The 19,306-nt window shown below is 46.8% G+C and overlaps 1 protein-coding gene across 2 annotated transcripts in view; it reads left to right on the forward strand.

Annotated features, from left to right (window-relative positions):
* The window catches only part of GRIK4 (glutamate ionotropic receptor kainate type subunit 4), a 420,015-nt gene extending 404,446 nt beyond the window's left edge, over window positions 1-15,569 (forward strand). For both annotated transcript variants that reach the window (XM_027581034.2, XM_027581033.2), the window contains 2 exons: window positions 11,683-11,801; window positions 15,181-15,569. In XM_027581034.2, the coding sequence (XP_027436835.1) occupies window positions 11,683-11,801; window positions 15,181-15,537 (476 nt within the window). In that variant the 3' untranslated portion in view covers window positions 15,538-15,569. The remainder of the gene's footprint in view (window positions 1-11,682; window positions 11,802-15,180) is intronic.
* Window positions 15,570-19,306: the final 3,737 nt, after the last annotated feature.

The raw sequence follows: 19,306 nt of genomic DNA on the forward strand, positions 1-19,306 counted from the left end.
ACCGGCCACAGGTCCTTCTCTTTTGTGCACGTATGTCTTTGCTTCTGTTTATTTATGCATCCTGCTAATCCTAGAGAGAAAAGTTGGAGGGCAGCAGAATTGGCAAACACGATGATCTGGGTGCCTTACCGTGGTCACTCATGGCCCCCCATCTGGATCCTCTCTCTCCTCCTCCGGGTGTCACCCGAAGTCCAGTGGACTTCCCCCAACCCTCCTCCCACCCTCCAAGAAGGGAGTTCATCAGACTTTTACTCTCCTGCCTACCTGTTTGTTCTTCCATCAGCCACTAGGATAGCACTCTTCCCTCAGACAGTTTCAATAGGGTTCAGGGTCATGGGCCTTAGTGCAAATGGACCCCACCCCATAAAAGGCCTTGTTGTAGACACTAAAAAACATCTTTGAGCCTCAGTTTCCTTCTCTAAGAAATAGAGATGATGATTAATAATTATGTCAGCTCCCAGGGCTATTGTGAAGATCAAATGACATAAATCATGTTAAATAAACCCTCTGCAAAAGTGCCTGGCACAAAGGAAGTGAGAACTAATTTTATTCCCAAATCTAGGCTTCGAGGAGCAATTAAGGCACAGTAAGAGGTTTGAAAAGTGTCCACAGCCACAAGTATGCTCACTCATCACATGCTACTTAAGGCTAGATAGCTCTTCTAAAATCCACACTGATGACATCTATTTTGCATCTGTTGACATTTGTCCCCCACGGACTATAAAAAACTCAAATGCGGGGACTGTGTCTTATTTATTTTTGTATCTTGATGACTAGCATTATCATCTGACATCAGTGTCTGATATAAGGATGAACAGTGAATGAAAGAATGAATGAATGAGTGAATGAATGAATGGAGTGGGCAGTCATCTCAAGGACCTCCAGACTGGTACCACTTCCTATGTCTGTTGCCTCCCAAACAGGAACTCTGACACCCCAGCTGGTGGCATAAAAAGTATTCACATAGCCCCGTTGCATCCAACGTACACTGTAAACCAGTGCATATCAGGCACTGTGCTAGGCTCTGACATTATGAAAAAGGACTAAGACATGGCCCCGTCCTCAAGAGGTTTAGAACCTAGAGAGAGGCACAAATCATCACTAATAATGCTTGCACTGTAGGAATGCTTTACGAGAACCATAAAGAAAGTGTTTATGAAGGCCAGGGGAGGAAGTGATTAATACTGAGCAGTGGTCAGGGAAGACTGTAGGGACATTTGGCCTGAACCTTGAAGCATCCATCAGGAGTCACTGCTTTAGGAATGTTGTAGAGCAAAGCGGCTGCATTCAGAAATTGGTTTGAATAAGTAGGATGAGGTTGGAGTTGAGAGCCTTGAAAACTAGGAGGAGGCATTTGGACTGCAAACCAGCATATTCTAAGCTTTTCCATGGAAGGAATTAATAGCAGCCGACACTAAGCCTATACTCTTGGGGGTCAGGGAACATCGTCTAAAACAGCCCACCATGCTTGGAACGTCCTTGGTCTTTTTTTTTATCCTAAAAACACATGAATTTTGCAACTTATGACATAACATAGGCATGTTTATTTAATGTAAAAATGCTTTTTCCACCTCAGCTCCAAGTAAAATTAGTGTCCCAGGGAGATGCTCCATAAATATCCCAGAGCATTGCCTATGTCTTGGCACCCTGGACTGAGTTGGAGAGTGTTGGCTCCAGACTTCAGAGGTGCTGGGCTGAGATGGGGCATGATGAAAGCAGGTGCTGGGATGGAATTCTGAGCTGTCACTGGCGTTCATGGTCTCAGGGGACAGTCCTTGCCTCGGGAGGAACACAGAATCAAATTATTGACTTTAAGTTCCAACAGTTCTTACAACTCAGCAGAGACAGTGTTGTTAGCAGTCAAGGTTTTTGATTTGCCAGAAGAGTGTTTTGCAATACAGAAGGCTAATACCTAAAGGAAGCTTGGCATGAAGCTGGCATTAGAAGTTAGAGAGCAGAAAAATAAGAGAAGACCCAGGCCACCCAGTCTGCAAACCAGATTAAAAAATAAAAAATAAAAAAAAATAACACCCTGGCCAGGACAGGGAGCTTCTGAGCAGGAAAAGGGTATATTAAAATGTGGAGGGTCCCTGAGAAGGAGCTTTGTGCCCTGCTGGGACACAAGACAGTAGCAGATAAGAACTCCTAGATAAATTGGGGATTCTAAGAGGTAAAGAGATTTTTGCTTGCTTCTGGAGTTTGGGAAGCCCCGGAAAAATGTGTCATGCTACAGTGTAGAGGGGGCATGAGAGATGGGACATGGGGACCCAGGGCAGGGAGGCCCCAGTGGCAGGTCTGCATTTTCCTAGACCCCACAGATGGTGGAAATCTAAGTGGAATCCCGCATTAAGACCAGATCCCTGACCCACCCCCATGACACAGAATCTCCTTCCTATCCTCGGACCTGAAATACATCCAGAGGTGAAGCAGGAACAGAGAAAACACTGCATTTAGCTGAATTTAAACCCCAAATGACTGAGAAATCTCTACATTTTTGGCAATCGGGTGGAAATGGGTAATTTTTAGAAAACTGAAGTTAGAATTTTTGCCAAGTGATTGGCTTTGGAAACCCTTCCTCAGTCCACAGAGGCTGAGGAAGACTGATCTGACGGCAGAGCCCAGGAGGGATGGAGGGAGGAGGTACACAGGGAGATCGGGCTCCCAGGGAAGATGGGGAGGTCGTACAGGAGGCTCCACTCTGCACTTGGGGACCAAATGTTTCCTACCACAGAGAAGAGAACGGAGCATATGAAAAGGGGAAAATAAAGAGTGCGGTCACCCTGCCCAGGTCCCAAATGCTTCAGGAGATGCTAGGGTTCTGTCACCTCGCCCATGTCAACTTTGTGCCACTGTCCTTCGGAAGGAAAGGGTGAGCTGTGTTAAAACATCCAAAGGGCCCTGTCTGGGAGATGCTGTGCAAATCACCATAAGAGCCAGGGCTTCAGCAGCTAGTGCCAGTTTAAGGTAGTGGCCCCATTTCTGCATGGCCGAAACCCAAACAAACATGACTCAGAGAGGGAAAAGGGCTTCCTAGCCAAGCCAAAGTCTGCGTGACCTCCTCCAAGCCAAGCAAGAAACACTAGCCTGGAGCGAAAGGCCCTGTTGCTTGGCCTCTCTCTGGCAAATTAGCCATCAGACTTCACAGAATATAACTTCCTGCTCCAAGGAGCCCCTCCCAGGGCAGAACAGGACCAGCATGACCCGAAGATCTCTTCCTTTAAGTCTTTAAATGGTTGCCAGGAAAGGAGCCACAGGAACTTTTTTTTCCTTGCTTCTCAAACCGAACAAAGGGCAGTCGTATTAATTTGCTTTCCCAGCGGCTCCTGGGTGATCTTTCTTTTAGTGATGTGAGTCCTTTGGCTTTCTCATGAGCCTAAGGGACGGAGGAGACTATGGAGCAGGCAGAGAGTGATGGAGGCAGGATCCCCTCCAGGGATGGAGGTAAAGGGAACTGCTAGGAAGGCCCTTTTGTCAGAGGCTTCTGAAACTGACAGTGGCTGTAGGTACTTGGCTTTCAAGTACAGCTGGTCCCTGACTTACGAGGGTTTGACTTAATAGTTTTTCGATTTTATGATGGTGCGCAAGCAGGACGCGTTTTGTATACAATGTACTTGGAACTTGGGGTTTGGATCTTTTCCCAGGCAAGTGATGTGCGGGATGATCCTCCCCTGTGATGCTGGGCAACAGCAGAGCTCCCAGTCACCCCGAGGTCACCAGGGTCAAGAACCGATAAACTGACAGCCCTTCCGTACCCATATAGCCATCCCAGTGTTCACTTTCAGGACAATATTCAATCAGTTACAGGAGATGTTCAACACTTTGTTACAAACGAGGCTTTGTGTGAGACGATTTTGCCCAACCCTAGACTACTGTCCGTGTCCTGAGCACATCTCAGGTGGGCGAGGCTAAGCCATCATGTTCAGTAGGTTAGGTGTATTAAATGCATTTTCCACTTAATGATATTTTCAACTGACAATGGGTTTATTGGGACATAACCCAATCATAAGTCGAGGAAGATCTGCAGCGTGTACTAGTCAGTGTGCAGTAGCTAACATAATCCTTCTCCACCTTGTTATCCTATTAAAATGCAAGAAATTTCAAAGAAAAGGATCTAGTGCTATCCTATTTCTAATCCAGTATTATAGCTCAAACATCACTGCCAAGTTCCAGAGAAGAACCCTAACGTTGGGATGATGCCACCAAGCCTAGTCTTTTTGCCAGGTCTCCCTTGGCTCTGATGAGAAACACAACATTACCCCTTCACCGTACCTCCCAGATTTCTTTCCCTGCCTGGAGCTCAGTGACCATCTACCTTAGTCTGCAGCTGAAAAATGAAATGGTAGAGCATATGGAAGGCTTGATTCCAAGCTCTTTCATTTTCTTCTGCCCTTTCTTTTCAAAAACACTTATTTTATTTATTCTCTCACTCAGCCCCTATAAAAAGAAATCTCCATTAGCCACTCACAAATGCCGGCACCCTGATTCAAGGGGATTGGGTTACTGAAGGCTTTGCAGAACAATTGTTGGACAAAAAGATAGTCGGTAAATTCCAAGGAAATTAAATACCTTTATCTTGAAAAACACAAGCTCACAATTGGGCTTCAAAGGAACATAAATACACCACCGGGCTGTGAAAATCAGGGTCCCCTTTCAAGGATGGAAATGAGGCCAGTGGTATTGACTCGAAAAATCCTTAGAGAACAGGAAGTTTGCTGTCTGGCACAGCGGGAATGAAAGTGGGAGACATCTTAGCGAGAGTGGGGGTGAGGGATGGGTGGGGGTGGAATCGGGGGCTGTTTTCCTCTCTGTCTCTTCTCAGGGGCCCAGCCTGATTATCCCGGTTCTCTCGTTTCTCTGGAGAGAGCCAAGACTGGAAACCCAAATATGGGAGTTTAGATAGTGTCTCGGAGAGATGCTTGCAGAGGAAGCTTCTGCCTAATCAAATCAGATGGATTGCTGAGAGACGGAGAAACTCCCAGGGGATGCCAGTTAGCAGGATCAGGAACAGGGGCAAATGGTGGCCCAGTGTGTCTGCATTAAAGGAGGTCAGCAACTATAAAGTCTGCGGCCCAGCTTTGTGTGGATCCTGAGCCAAGGGGAAGTCAGTAAAGCATCGATTCAAACGTTTGATGTAATGGTGTCAAGGAGAGAAGGGAATTTTGTAAGTGGAACTCATCACCCATACATACACCCACACGTCACCCATACCCAAAGAGTGACCCTCTTTCCTGGTTACTCTGGGTGGGAGGAGAGGTCCCAGGAATGAATTCAGTCATCAGAGTATGGGGTTACGGTCTGTAATCCCATCCCTGTAGCAGGAGGAAGCCTAGTTCCAGGGAGAGGCAGTGTGGGGTAGGGGTAGGGACGCAGGCTTGGGCTTCATTTCGGATCTGGCCCTTTCTGCTGGGCATGGGACCACGGGCAAGTTACCCGACCGCAGTACCTTGGTTTCCTTGTCAGAAAAATGGAGGCAAACGTAGTACCAGTTTCACAGGGATTCAATTAAAATGTTTAGCCTGTGTCACCTTGCTCCTAGGAAGCAGTCATAAAGGTCAGTTTTATTTTTGTAAACAACATTAGCGGGGCAGTGAGATTTATCTAGATTTCACATCTCAGCTATGAACATTTAGGCCACTTAACTTTTCCTGAATTCCTGTTTCTTCCACTGGAAAATGCCGACAGTGGGCCTTCTTTAAGGTGTTTTTAATGATAATTGAGTGAGATAGCAAATGTTTTTAAAAATGAGGTGCTTGGGCTCGTATTTTGATAAATTGTAAAGCACCTCTCCCAAGCTTATGTTTTGATAAATTGCAAAATTTATCAGATGCCTCTTCCATCCCTCTTTTAGAATGTCGTGTCCATTTGCCTGCTCTTCCACCACTGTCTCGAGACTCTGCTAGGTCTAGTCAGTGAATGTCATGGGAGGAGTAAATGGCGCGCTTGCTCTTTCCGTCCTCGGCCATGCAAACCTGACGAGTCAGTTCGTATTTTCTGGGAAGGTCATACAGGTCAGCTCACACATGGTCTCGTGAAGTAGCTATTTATAGTAAGTAAGTCCGAGGAGATGGGACCATTTAATATATTTGCATGGAGGTAGGTGAATGTGACTCTAAAAGAGTACTCGAAAGTCATTTTGGTCAAAGAATTCATGGGCTTGTCAAGTGTTTTCAGTGTAGAACGCTGCACAGAGCTTCAGCACACAGCATAGTGCTCAGCTCACGGAAGCTTCTCAAGAAAGATTTGTTGATCAACGTCCAAGAACAAATACGCTCTCCCTTGCTGGGATCATGGCGCCAGTCTCTTTTCTCTCTGTACCCACCTCCCTGGCTCTTTGGCCTCGGCCTCTTTGCCTCCCAGGCTAGACCTACCCCTTCCTTGTTCAAAAGGAGCATCCCCGGGCGCCTGGGTAGCTCAGATGGTTAAGCATCTGCCTTCGGCTCAGGTCATGATCCCAGAGTCCTGGGATCGAGTCCCGCATCGGGCTCCCTGCTCCTTGGGAGGTTGCTTCTTCCTCTGTCTCTCTTTCTCTCTCTCTCTCTCTGTCTCTCATGAATAAATAAATAAAATCCTTAAAAAAAAAAAAAAAAGCATTCCCCGCATCTCAGTCGCAAATTTCCACAGTGCTACCGGGAGATATGCAAGGGTAGTAAGGCATGTGAATCCCAAAAGTGATTACTCTCAGGTCAGAACTGAAGGCAGAGCAGGTGGGTGGAGATTCAGATCTGTTCAGGGGTACTCCTTGCAGGTTGCCATGCCCCTCTGTAGTTTTAGAGACAAGGAAAGTTGTTAGTTTGTCAACCATAATTTGTATTTGTGGACAAGCTAGGAGCGACACCAGAGTTACTGTTTAATCAACCAAGAGTTTGCAGGGGGAGTTTGGTTCTGTTTCAGCTGATATGGTCTTATTGCTGGGACATAGCTGAGGCTCTGAGACTCAAGCGTCAAGAGAGACTCTCAGTCTGAAAGCCATCTGTCTAGGTGGCTTCTGTGGGGTCCGGCTGAAGAAGGGATGGGGGCGATGATTAGCCAGCTCCCCCCCAACCCCGCCTTGCAGGGGCCGAGGTGGCTGTGAGCGCATCGAGGACCTGTGGTCAGACTGGAGGGTGTCCGTGCCCGAGGAGAGGCTGTGCACTGCGGAACGCGTTTGACTTTAGGAGATGACTGATGGCAGTGTTAAGTAGAACCGCTGTGCTCTCCTAGCATTCGCTGCCTGCTCCCACTCCATCTGTTTCTCAACTCTGACTCTGCCAGCAATCTATTCTTGCCTCCACTTTCCAATAAGTTCCTAAAGGCACAGGTGGCACACAAGCCTCGCTCCTGGGCGGGGAGGCCGCCCAGCCAGGAATCAGCATGCTGGAGCTAACAGCGTGATTAACATGCTGTCCCTGAAACATGAGAAGCTGGGAAAGCAAGACCTGGGGGTGTTTCAGTGACGCATGCTTTCTACCCGCATCCTGTTAAAACCTCGGCTCCTCCGAGAAGCTTTCCCTGATCTCATCAAACTTATCCCAGCCCCGATCACCTGTCTGTGTATAAACCTGCCCCGATCACCTGCCTGTGTATAAACCTCCCCCGATCACCTGTCTGTGTATAACCTTGCACCCGCTGGGGACCTGGTACCGTGGGTCCACGTTGTGGATTAGCCCATGTCAGTGTTCAGTCTGCCCTTGGCCAGCCACTCTGCGCAGTCTGGGCCATCTGCCTCTGTGACCAGGCTCCAAGCACCCGACAAGGGCTGTCACACTTTACTATTATTTCAAACAAAATTTAATTAGGACTGAATACATTTCACAGTATGGATCCAAAGCTTTTGATAATACAGGCTTCTACATAGGAGATGTCTTTATCCTCTTAGTTTCTGTTCATTCTTTCCACAAACGTTTATTGGACTCCGATTATGGGCCAGGCACCATGATTGTGGGGTTACAGAGCTGGACGAGACCTGGATATTTCCCTCAAGGAACTCATAGTCTAGTGGCAAATCCAGAGATAGCAGCTCAAACTAGGGTATTATCTGATACAATGTTAGATGGATTCACAGTGCATTATCAGTGAAATACCAAAGTGGTATATGTAACAGAGCTAGGTAAGATCAGAGAAGGCAGCCTGGAGGAAGTGACCATTCAGTGAAGCCTTAAAGGAAAGGTTAAGGTTAGCCCAGTGTGTGTCTGGGGGTTTGGGGTAGGCTTCAGGCAGAGGTGCTCACAGGAATAAAGGTACAGAAAAAAAATAGGGGCAACAATGCTGTGTGCCGGGAACTGTGAAGAGTTACTAGAGATGTGTCACAGTTAGAGTTTGCATTTGGGGAAGATCACTCGGGCAAACTTAGTGGACGGTAGAGTTGAGCTATACAGCTGCAAGCAGGAAATCATTTCTGAGGCTGCTGAACAGTCCAACCAAGAGACGGTGGGAGCCTGAATGTGAATGAGGGAAGCTGTAGCAGGGATAGAGAGAAGGGTGAGAAATTGAAAAGTATGTAGGAGGCAAAATCAGCAGGACTTGGTACCAGCCAGTGCAGGACGGAAAAGCAGGAGACCAAATGCAGGGCAATGAGGAGACGATGTGCCTTAGGGCAGGCAAAGGCGTCGAGAAGGTTGCAAGAGAGCAATGTCTTTATAAAAATCCAAGAAGGGGGTGTGGTTGGCAATGCCAAGTGCTACAAGAGGTCACTTAAGATCAGGACTAGAAAGTTTCCCATAGGTTAGAAACATGTTCATTGGTGACCTTGGTGTGGGTGGTTTTAGTGGTGCAAGACAGAATTGCATGCAGTGATGAGTGAATAGGAGAAACAAAAGTCAGTTCAGAGAGAACCACTTTCTTCTTCAGCTACCTTGGGCCTAAAAGCTTTTCCAGCATCCAAAATTATGTTTGAGGCCTGAGAAAATTTATTAGCTTTAAGATGCAAAAAAGAACCTGCAAAATTAAATTAAGACATGTTTAATTAAATATCTCCAAAATGTAACATTGTTTCAACTTCATTAATTTTTAAATTTAATATTCATAAAAGCTTCATTACATCTGGAAACAATTTTTTTGGTTAAATTTTTCTCATTTTGCAAACATTCCCTGGTATGCACAAGGATTGCTGAGAAATCACAGCCAATTATAAATTAACTGTTGCTTGCTACTCAGTCATATCACAAGCAAAATTTAAAAAATACATTTAACATAAGATGTGGGTGCATTTTCTTCTACTTGGTTTTATGTGAGATAGGGCCTCCAAATGTACGCTTTTTAAGGGCTTTGAAATGTTTTTAAATAGTTCTGATATAGACAACTGTTTCAAAAAGCTTGGACAGGGAAGGAAGGAGAGAGAAGGGGTGTTCACTAGACAGAGTTGGAAGGGGAAGGAGGGTTTCTTATTTTCTCTCTGAGAAGGGAGGCATGTGAGTATGTGTATATGCTGAGAGGGAGTCAGGAGGAAGAAGAGAGTCAGGAGGGTCGGGGTGCTGCTGACACAGGCGGGGGAAGCAGCTAGAGCCCAAATGGCAGAATTGGCCCCACCGAGGGGCTGTTCCCTCCTGTAGAAACAGGAGGAGGGGTTGAGGCCTTTCAGGGGGATCCTAGTCTTTTTTTCTGTATCAGGCAGAACCACCCCAAGGTGATCAGAAAGTCTTATAGTACCTTCACAGTCACTCGGGGAGTCCGTTTACCTGAACAGGTAGGCATCCTTGGTATCACGGTGGTCACTTCCCCTTCGTGGAGGCCTTCCATCCAGCCTGCTCCACAGCTGGAGTATCTAGTTCATCCATGATGCTCAGATGCACATCACAATACCCATGCACCTGCTGCTGGAGCGGGTCCCAGAATACCCCAGCCTCTGTGCACTCTTCTTTCTCAAGTGTCCTGTGTGTCTGCCCCATTCACGTGGTTCCCGATGTTTCCCATGGTCAAAATCTTTCTGCCCAAATGATCCCAGGTTAGAGGGGCAGGTGTTCAAATGAATCCCAAGCACCTTCCCCCCCCCCCCGAAAGTAGAAATTCTACTCTAAACCCTATATGCCTTCCCTTAGAATTGAGTTTTTAAATATCTCCTTGTTTGGGGTTATTCAATAGAGAGGATCCAAATCTGCACAGGTTCTCAGAAGTCAACCGTGGGGACCTGCAGAGCACAGTACGGAGCCCCTTTGCTGCATTCACGATGGGGGCCTTGGTAGCAGATGATTGGTGTAGGCCACCCCTGCACCGGGCGGGGGTGTTGTCAAAACAAAACAAAAAAGCAACAGACATCACTCGAGGCTTTGTGAGAAGAAACCCGAGGCATCTTGAAATGGCTACGTAGGGCTATTTTTCCAGCTCTCCAAGATGCAGAAAGTAGGGTCAGATTTCGGCTCCTGAACTAAGCTCATCTTGTAGTGGTGTGTGAGGCTGGCTTTCCCTAATGCTGACATAGCTCTGTGTCCTACTACGGATTACACAGACCCTCAAACGTGTGAGCATTCTGGAATAGCACAGGGCGTAAGCTACCCTCCTGGCATTTTCCTGGATAAAAGATGCTTTTTGATTTATGGTTGTAGTCCCTCTTGAATCAGGGTCTCATGGGCTGATGACACTCCCCAAAAGTCTGGGTTTCTCTGATACCAGATAAAGCATCCAGTGACATAGGTAAATTCAATGTTTGACACTGTGGAAATGAAACAACCATAAAACCCTACAAATATTTACTGAGTATATGCTATCTGCCAGGTATCATGCTCAGTGGTGAGAATACAACTGGAAACTGTGCCTGACGTCAAGAATTTCATGATGTTACATTGCCTCTAAAAATACTAATCTGCAAATGAATTTTAGGTCTGGCTGAGAAAGAATCACCTGTGAAATGTATTTTCAAATGCAGACTCCTAGGCCCCACCTCCAGAGATACGGATTCAAGAGGTCTGGTATAAGGACAAGGAATCTGTATTTTGAACAAGCTTCCCACATAGTTCTGATGGCAACCACTGGTCCGGAGGGATAAAAAAAAGTTCTGTCTCAATAAGTAATTGAGTAACCTGTTGACACAGATACATAAATGGATTTTTTTATATCCATAGCTTGGTTGAAACAACTGCCTTATATCCAGCAAACCCAGTATTATAAAGATTGACTAAATTTTTTATGAAACATCTAGAATTTATAGGTATTTTGGTATTTTCATATCTCTGGAGGCTAAGTCAAATTTTCACTGACCCTTTTCTTAAAAAAAAAAAAATTTATTTATTTGAGAGAGAGAGAAAGAGAGTCAGCAGGGGAGGGGCAGAGGGCAAGAGGGAAAGAATCCCCAGCAGACTCTGTGCTGAGTGCAGAACCTGACGCAGGTTCTCGCTACCTGAGATCTCACCACCCTGAGATCACAACCTGAGCCGAAACCAGGAGTCGGACGCTTAACCGACTGTGCCACCCAGGTACCGCTGACCTTTTTCTTAAAATGACTCTCACCTCCCACCCCCAGAGGGCCTTTTGGAGGCTTCTCACTGGTCTCCTCCTTTTGCAACTGGATTCTACTTCCCTTTTCTACTCCAGCTATGCCACACTTTTTTTTTTTTTCAAAAGAATAATTATATCGCCTGCAAGGAAGATGCGTGTAAAGCATCTACAAGACTCAAGTCCTGGTTGGTTAAATGACTTTCAGCATTTTGGTAGAATGATTATGTCTTGTAGCCCTCTTAATGTTACTTTGTGTTTGTTCTCACTTTCTTACAGGACTGGGAATGGAGAATATTGGTGGAATCTTTGTGGTTCTTATTTGTGGCTTAATCGTGGCCATTTTTATGGCTATGTTGGAGTTTTTATGGACTCTCCGACACTCGGAAGCTACTGAGGTAAACTTTCAAATGGGTACAACCTGTAGTGTTGGCAGATGGGCTCACGCACCTACAAGTCATTTCAGACAAAACCTGTGAGATCCCATAAGAGGGTGGGGCACCCACGGGACAGTGTGGCGGAAAGAATTCCAGTCCCACGGGCAAGAGATCTGGGTTAACGCTTCATCACTTACTAATTATGCAGCCACAGAAAAGTGCGCTTAGCCCCTGAGCTTCAGATTCTTTTCCAAAACAGCCCAGCCGATAAATACATGATGAGTGTTTTACACACAACAAATTCTTACACAACTATAATTTAAGATGTAGTGTGGCAAAGAAAAACAGGCCAAAGTACCAGGCTTCCAGTGAAAGCGAAGACTGGTTCTTCCGTCTTCAGTATGTTTTCGCCTTACCGGTAAAGATGTTTGGAGATATCCCAGTTCACATAAGGCCAGGAAGTACATCGTCCTTCTCAGGGATTTTGAATCCACTTAATTCCCGAACCTGTGGCTTAGAAACTGGGTTAATATAAATTTCGCACAGACTGAGAAGTCTGAATAGAAGGAAGAAGTCTTTATCCCATTCTGTCTCCATTCTACCTCAGAGAAGGGGCACCAATCCTTACATGCTGATGGCATTATTCAGTTCTTAAAGTACGTTAGCTTCTCTCTCAGTCTCTCAGCTCTCAGTCGTCATAAGTCTCCTCCCTTAATTGATGCTGGAGAAACAGGGGTGTACACGTGCCTCTCCATCTGTCGAGTCCAGCCTCAGGTGGGGCCTCAATACAGCACTGCCTTCTGGTCCTGTTACTTTTCTGTGCTCAGACTCTTTCCCATACCCACTAGGACTTCCAAACCATCACCCATTCCTCATATTCCTTTGCCCCTTCATGCATAAAGGTTAATTTTACCTCCCACCCACCCCCACGAAATCAGGAGAGGCTAGCCCCAAATTAAACCCCCCCTGAAAACTTTACCTACAGCTAAAGCCACCCTTGCAACCGCAGCAGATGCTCCTGGGCATCACTCTGTCTCTGCCCTCATCCCACTTGCCTTGGCTACTCTAGGATTTTCCTTTTTTTCTCCTTTATGTTTGCTTCCTGCTCTCTCCCCAAAATCTAAAATTATGCTCAAGTTTATCCTCTATTTTAAAATAATAGTAGTATTGGGGTGCCTGGGTGGCTCAGTAGGTTAGGCATCTGAATCTTTATCTCAGCTCAGGTCTTGATCTCAGGGTTGTGAGTTCAAGCCCTGCATTGGGCTCCATGCAGGGCTTCAGCAAAAAGCCATAAAATAATAGCAGTGTTCCTATTGCTCTTGCGCTACCCTTCTCCTCCAAACCAAGGGGGTCCAGCTGTCTCCATCTCCTGACCTCCCATCCAGTCCTCAGTGCAGGGCAGTCTGGCTCCTGCCCACCCCTGCACTGAAAGGTCATTGCTGAGAGGTCTAACCCCTCCCAATGAACAAAACCAGAGAACCCAATGGGCCTTATTGAACCTCAGTGTGCCCTTCACGAAGCGGACAGTTCCTTCCAGAAGCTCTCCCTTCCCTTGCCTTGCCTGACACCAAGCTTTCTTGCTTCCCCTCCTACTTCTCCCTCCAGCTTTACTGGCTTTCTCCCTTTGTCCACTCCTAAAATAGTGGTGCTACTTAACTTACTCTGTAAGACTCAGCTCAGGTGTTCCTTTCCCTATGAAACCTTCCCCAGTCCTCCTGCCTTCTTCCCTGGACAAGAGGAGTTGATCGTTTCTCCTCTTTTCCAACACCATTGCATCCTGTGCATCAAGCACTTATACATTGTGTTGCAATTATTTTTGTTTCAGCCTCCTTACTAAACATTGCACTGCCTAAAAGTCAGGACTGTGTCCACTCTCTCTGTATTTCCATGCAAAGCACAGCGCTTGATACATAGTTGACAGCCAATAAATGTATGTCTTGTCACAAGTAATAGATTAGGCGGGTGCTCTTGTTTTAGCTGTTACAGTTATTACTGCAAGCACAGAGATGTTAAGGGACTTGCCCAGAGTCTCTGATATTTAGTAACAGGTCTCAATTTAGTAACAGTCTAAATGGGCCATATCCCATTAGGTGATACGACTTCTCTGCAGCCACTTCAAGTAGAGGATCTGTGCACATTTGGTTATTCTCAAGAGCTTAAGCACTGTCTAGATGTACCTTGAAAACTTCAGTGAGGACTTCCAAGAGCTAAAATGAAGAGTAAAGTCTCCATTAGCTATTTGGCTCTAGTAGAACAACTGTTCCATTGATAGAACTCGAAGACTGGAAGAAAGACCATGAAAGAGCAGCTTTCAAACCTAAAAAGCTGGGAAAGTTCCAAATTTTTTATAAATTTGATGCAAAGTACACTTGGTGACAAAACTTGCACAGGTCCGAGGCTAACGTTAATGTTTATGGTCTTTCTTCCACTCAGCGTAAAGGCCCATACATTTTGCTATAGAAATGCTGATGTGGTCTTTTCCAGTTTTATTGATAAATAATTGACATATGTTACTGTGTAAGTTTAAGGCATACAAGATAATGGTCTAATTTACCGATATTGTGACATGACCACCGCAGTAGGTTCAGCTAGCATCTGTCATCTCCTACAGATACAAGAAAAAGAAAAAGAAAAGAAGGCAAAAAGGAAAACCAATTTTCTCCTTGTGATGAGAACTCTCAGGACTTACTCTCTCAACAGCTTTTAATGCGCTTGAATATAGGGTCTGCCCTAGACCCCACTGGGTGTGATACACAGTATACTGCATGTGTGTTGTATTACCTCTCTCAAATCGAAAATATTCTGAAACATACCTGGACCCAAGGGTTTGTTTTCAGGAGACGGTGGACCAGTAGGGGTGGTGGTTGCCGTAGCTTTTGTTGTTGTATTATTATCTCTGGCTATAACCAGTTGACCCAAAGAGTGAGAGACTCTAGCCTGAGAACAGAATGTTCATGGAGACATGGCTTTTTCAAGTACTTGAAAGACTGACCTGCAGAAGAGGGCCTATTTATTTAGTAGGCTTCACGTTACAAATTTAACTGGGATGGATGGAAAATTTCAGGGAGACGAATTGTGAAGTCTGTAGAAGGAAGCACCATTGCATGGGTTCTCTCCCAGCATGGTGAGGACATTGTCTTTGGAGGTGTCCAGACAAAGACTGGACAACCAGATGGCAGGGCTGTTGAACACTATGGTATGGAGGGCCTTCAAATGCTAAGTGGGAGGTGGAATGAGGGAATGGATTGAAAGGGCCTCCCAATATCTCCATACCTACGATTATATGATTCTGAGATCCTTCCCCCCCAGCCCCCACTGGAACAGATACGCAAGGGAGGTGCCAGGGACCCGCATGGGCTGGTTCTGAGAGGTTGGGCTGTGACCTCCTCCTTCCCCCCAGGTGTCCGTCTGCCAGGAGATGGTGACCGAGCTGCGCAGCATCATCCTGTGTCAGGACAGTGTGCACCACCGCCGGCGGCGCGCCGGGGTGCCTCCGCCCCGGCCCCCCATTCCCGAGGAGCGCCGGCCGCGGGGCACGGCGACGCTCAGCAACGGCAAACTGTGCGGGGCCGGGGAGCCCGACCAGCTGGCGCAGAGACTGGCCCAGGAGGCCGCCCTGGTGGCCCGCGGCTGCACACACATCCGCGTCTGCCCGGAGTGCCGCAGGTTCCAGGGCCTGCGGGCGCGGCCGTCCCCCGCCCGCAGCGAGGAGAGCCTGGAGTGGGAGAAGACCACCAACAGCAGCGAGCCCGAGTAGCCCCGGGGGCGCCGGACACGTGCAGGCCGGGTGGGGAGGCGGGAGGGCCGGCCGGGGGCGGGGTGGGGGCGCTGCGCTCCGCGGGGAGCCGACACTTGCGCAGCTTCTCGCTGGAGCCTGGATCCCGGAACTTGACCGAAAGAGCGCAGTGCCTGCCGCCCCAGCCAGAGCCAGTGCCCAGGGCCAGGAGCTGGGGCCACCCAGAGACGTTGCACCCCAGCGGCGAGGGGACGCCCTCCCTGCCAACCACAAGGACCCATCTTCTCCCAGTGGGCCTTTCCCTCCCGCCAGAGTTACAGAGTCTGGGGTGGGGGGGGTCCCTGCCCAGACCTGTCCAATGAATTAATTGGTGGAATCAGTGGAATTTCCCCTAGGAAGGGGCCGTTGTACCCTGGGTCTAGTTCTTACAGGAAAACAAATTAAACTCAACAGGGAAGTTTTTCTTTTCTGGATTTGTATATTTTTTGTTAATGTTCTTTTGTTTTCCCTTCTTCCCCCCTTTCCCCCGCCCCTACCCCACTTTTCTTCTTTGTTGTCTTCTCAATTCCAGCCATTTGTTTGGGGGTGGTTTTTTTGTTTTTGTTTTTGTTTTTTGGAGGGGGAGGCTGGGTTAGGCAATGGAAGTCTAAATAATCCGTTTCTTTTTCCTAAATTTTAGGACATGGAGCGGCCAGTGCGTCGGATTTCAGGTGCCAACCTCTCTTTTCTGAGTGGGAATTGGGGGCACCAGAGAGTGTAGGAGAAGGGTCTTGGGAAGAATTAGGTCTTGGAGAGTCTCAAAAGTCCATTAAAGTAATTTTTTAAATGCCAAAATCCAATCAACTCCTAGTTTACTCAGAAAGACCTTGAAATGCCTGGGATTTCAGGGGTTACTCTTCTCTTTCTCTTTCCGACTTTCACTGTCACTGGGTTTGATTTGGTCTTTTGTGAATGTGATCTCTAAAGAAGAGAGATGGGGGAGGAGAACAGAATGCAGGAGGTGTCCTAGGGCCTTGCTTAAGGAGCAGAGTGGGGTGAAACACTTTTCCTATACCCTGGCCTTGGCTTCAGATGGAATGTGCTAGTCACAGGGGAGGAGGGGGGTGGGGCCACCCTGGGGCCACCCTGTTGGTATTGTGCAGCCTTTGTGAACGGCATCTTTTTTTAACCAAACTCAGTAGCTGCCTATGAAGCCAGACCCCCAAGGCTATCATGGATTGGGTGATTTCTTTCTACTAGACGTGAGACCTGGGTGCAAGCATGTGTGTGTGTGTGTGTGTGTGTGTGTGTGCACACGCATGTGCACGTGTATGTGTGAGTGTGTGCTGTGTGTGCTTATTAAATGGAAAGACCTTAAGTAATCAAGAACTTGCCAGGTTCCTAGGAGACAGGTGGAGCCTCACAGCTGATACACAGGCCTGGGACCTGGGGACTCTTGAGCCCTAACCTCAGCTTGGGCAGAAGTCCCCTCACTTGAGTTTAAATAAAGCATTTAACTTCTCTTCCACTTCCGAAATCAGAGTTACTGATGCTTTCCAGGCTCTCAGATGGCTTCTACTTACCGCTCTACTTGTGGGATGTCTGCAGGGTCCAGTGCACTCAGCTGATGGGAGGGGTGAGGCTTCCCAGCAGTTGCGTGACCTTTGCTTGGCTCTACCAGCTGGGAGTTTCACGCAGAGAGTTTTCATCTTCTGATGGAAAACAAATTCTATGCAATTTCTGATTGTAAACTTAGAAAATTCAGAGGGAGAGAGAAATAAACAGCCCCTACCACCACCACCACCACCACCACCACCACCACCACCACCACCACCACCACCTTGAATCGAATTGTCCTCACATTTCTGTTCTGAATGTACTAAAATAAAGACATCTTTGGAAGATGATGAACTTAATTCCATGTTTTGTTTTGTTTTGTTTACCATTTGGGTAGTTCAACATCTTCTGTATGCCAGGCCAGTTAGTTAGAACTGCTATCCTGGGGGCCAATTGGGACCCCGATGATTCCCGTTAAGGATGCCAGTTTTGTCCTAGGCTGACCTTCTCTCTCATGAATTTGAATCTTTTTTTTTTCTTTTCCTCTTTAACCATCAAATGATGGCAAGCTCTGAGAGGACTCAAGTATTTTTTTCAACCTTGCTTCGAGTCTCGTGGATTGGGTGGGAAGGGCACCGAAGGCCGCCTGACCGCAGACCCTAATGGTGCCACGCTGTTCCAACCCACAGCTCTGTTCCTTGCTTCCAACAATGTGGTCTCTACTGTCAGATCACATTGGGGGCGGGAAGGGTTGTTTTTTTTTTAAACTCGTTTTTATGAGCAGGATATCTTGATCAATAGCAAACTTTTTCTAATGGATTAGTGAAATAAATGTCCCCATGAATCATTTATAAAGTCTGTTTCTTTTGCCGCGTGGAGTGAAGATAAGACTGACAGCACTAGACAGTTTCTATTAGCTGCTGGGACTATCGCTGCACCTCACTCAAGCTGGTCGGTGAACCTGCAACCAGCTAGTTCCCTTCCTTGGTTTGTCTCCACTTTTCATCTGTTGGTTGTTGGCTTTCTTTTCCATTCTGTATTTTCTATCTGACTCTGTATACTGTATAAAGCAGTTTTTTCTTGTCTGTTTATCTTTCTTCGACTGGAATATTTACAATAAAACAGAAACAAACCCTGAAGTGTTAGTGATGGATGAAAGCTGTCTGGGTTTGGGAAGGATAGTTTTGTGTGTTCAATATCCAGGTACTCTAAAAGCAAATAAAAATATAAACCTACTTGGTGTCTTCCCCTCCACCTGCCCTTCTCTCTTTCTCTCTCTCTCCCTCTCTCTCTCTCTCCACCCCCTCCAAATCCCTCACCCCTTTCGACTCTTTGTTCAGATCCCAGAATGGTCTAGGTGGTTTCTTTCAATTTGTAGTCCTGGGAGTCTGAGCCAACCCCCCCCCCCCAACAAACGGATACACATGTTAATGAAGTTTGGGATTTGTAGGGTTTTGTCTTCCTAAATGCACTTTCACAGAATAGCCATCTATTAATACCCAGGGTAACTCTAGTCAGATATCACCCCAGATTCCACTGGGAGCTTGAAGATTACATCAATTAAAATATAATACTTTGCTTTATTTCTTTTAATTGCCTTGCAGGGCCCCAACTGTCACAAGATCTCTACCCCAGAACCCAGGTGGGGTGTAAGTTGAGCATGTAGATGGCCGAAAATCTTTTGGCTTCCTCTAATCCAATGCTCATATGAGAATATTCATCCTGGGAACTTGCCAACCGGCCGCCTTATTGGTTAGGTGAGACTGACATATCATGATAACCAATCCACCTGGGGCCACTCTGTGAAAGTTTATTAGTTTTGGATTCCAAGGAGTTGAATTTTCTTCTGGAATCCAAGGGGGACTTCCCCATGGTGTAGGAGTCAAATACATGAGGCCAGCAAGGGCTGGGACATTTCAGACACGGCAGATTGGTGGTTGGAATGGAGCTGGAGAGAACCATTTGTGGCTCTCCCACCAATGGGGTGTGCACAGCAAGGTAAAATAGTCTGGAAACGATAAGGGAGATTTAATTCCCTGACTGGTTGTTCACTCTCTTGGGGTAATAACAAAGAGGTCTGTTTGGAAAACTTAGAAAAGAATCCTTTCATAAAGATTTTGCTGAAAGCTGGTGCTTCCTATGGGGCCCTCTCAAGACAGTAGTTAAACCTTTAGTTACCTTGAGCTATGAGTTATTCCCTTGCTTTCTGTGAAAGATGACTTTCTCCCCATAGGCAAGGCCCCACCATTACCCA

Source organism: Zalophus californianus, chromosome 11 (genome assembly GCF_009762305.2).
Source record: "Zalophus californianus isolate mZalCal1 chromosome 11, mZalCal1.pri.v2, whole genome shotgun sequence".
NCBI classification, from domain to species: Eukaryota; Metazoa; Chordata; class Mammalia; order Carnivora; family Otariidae; genus Zalophus; species Zalophus californianus.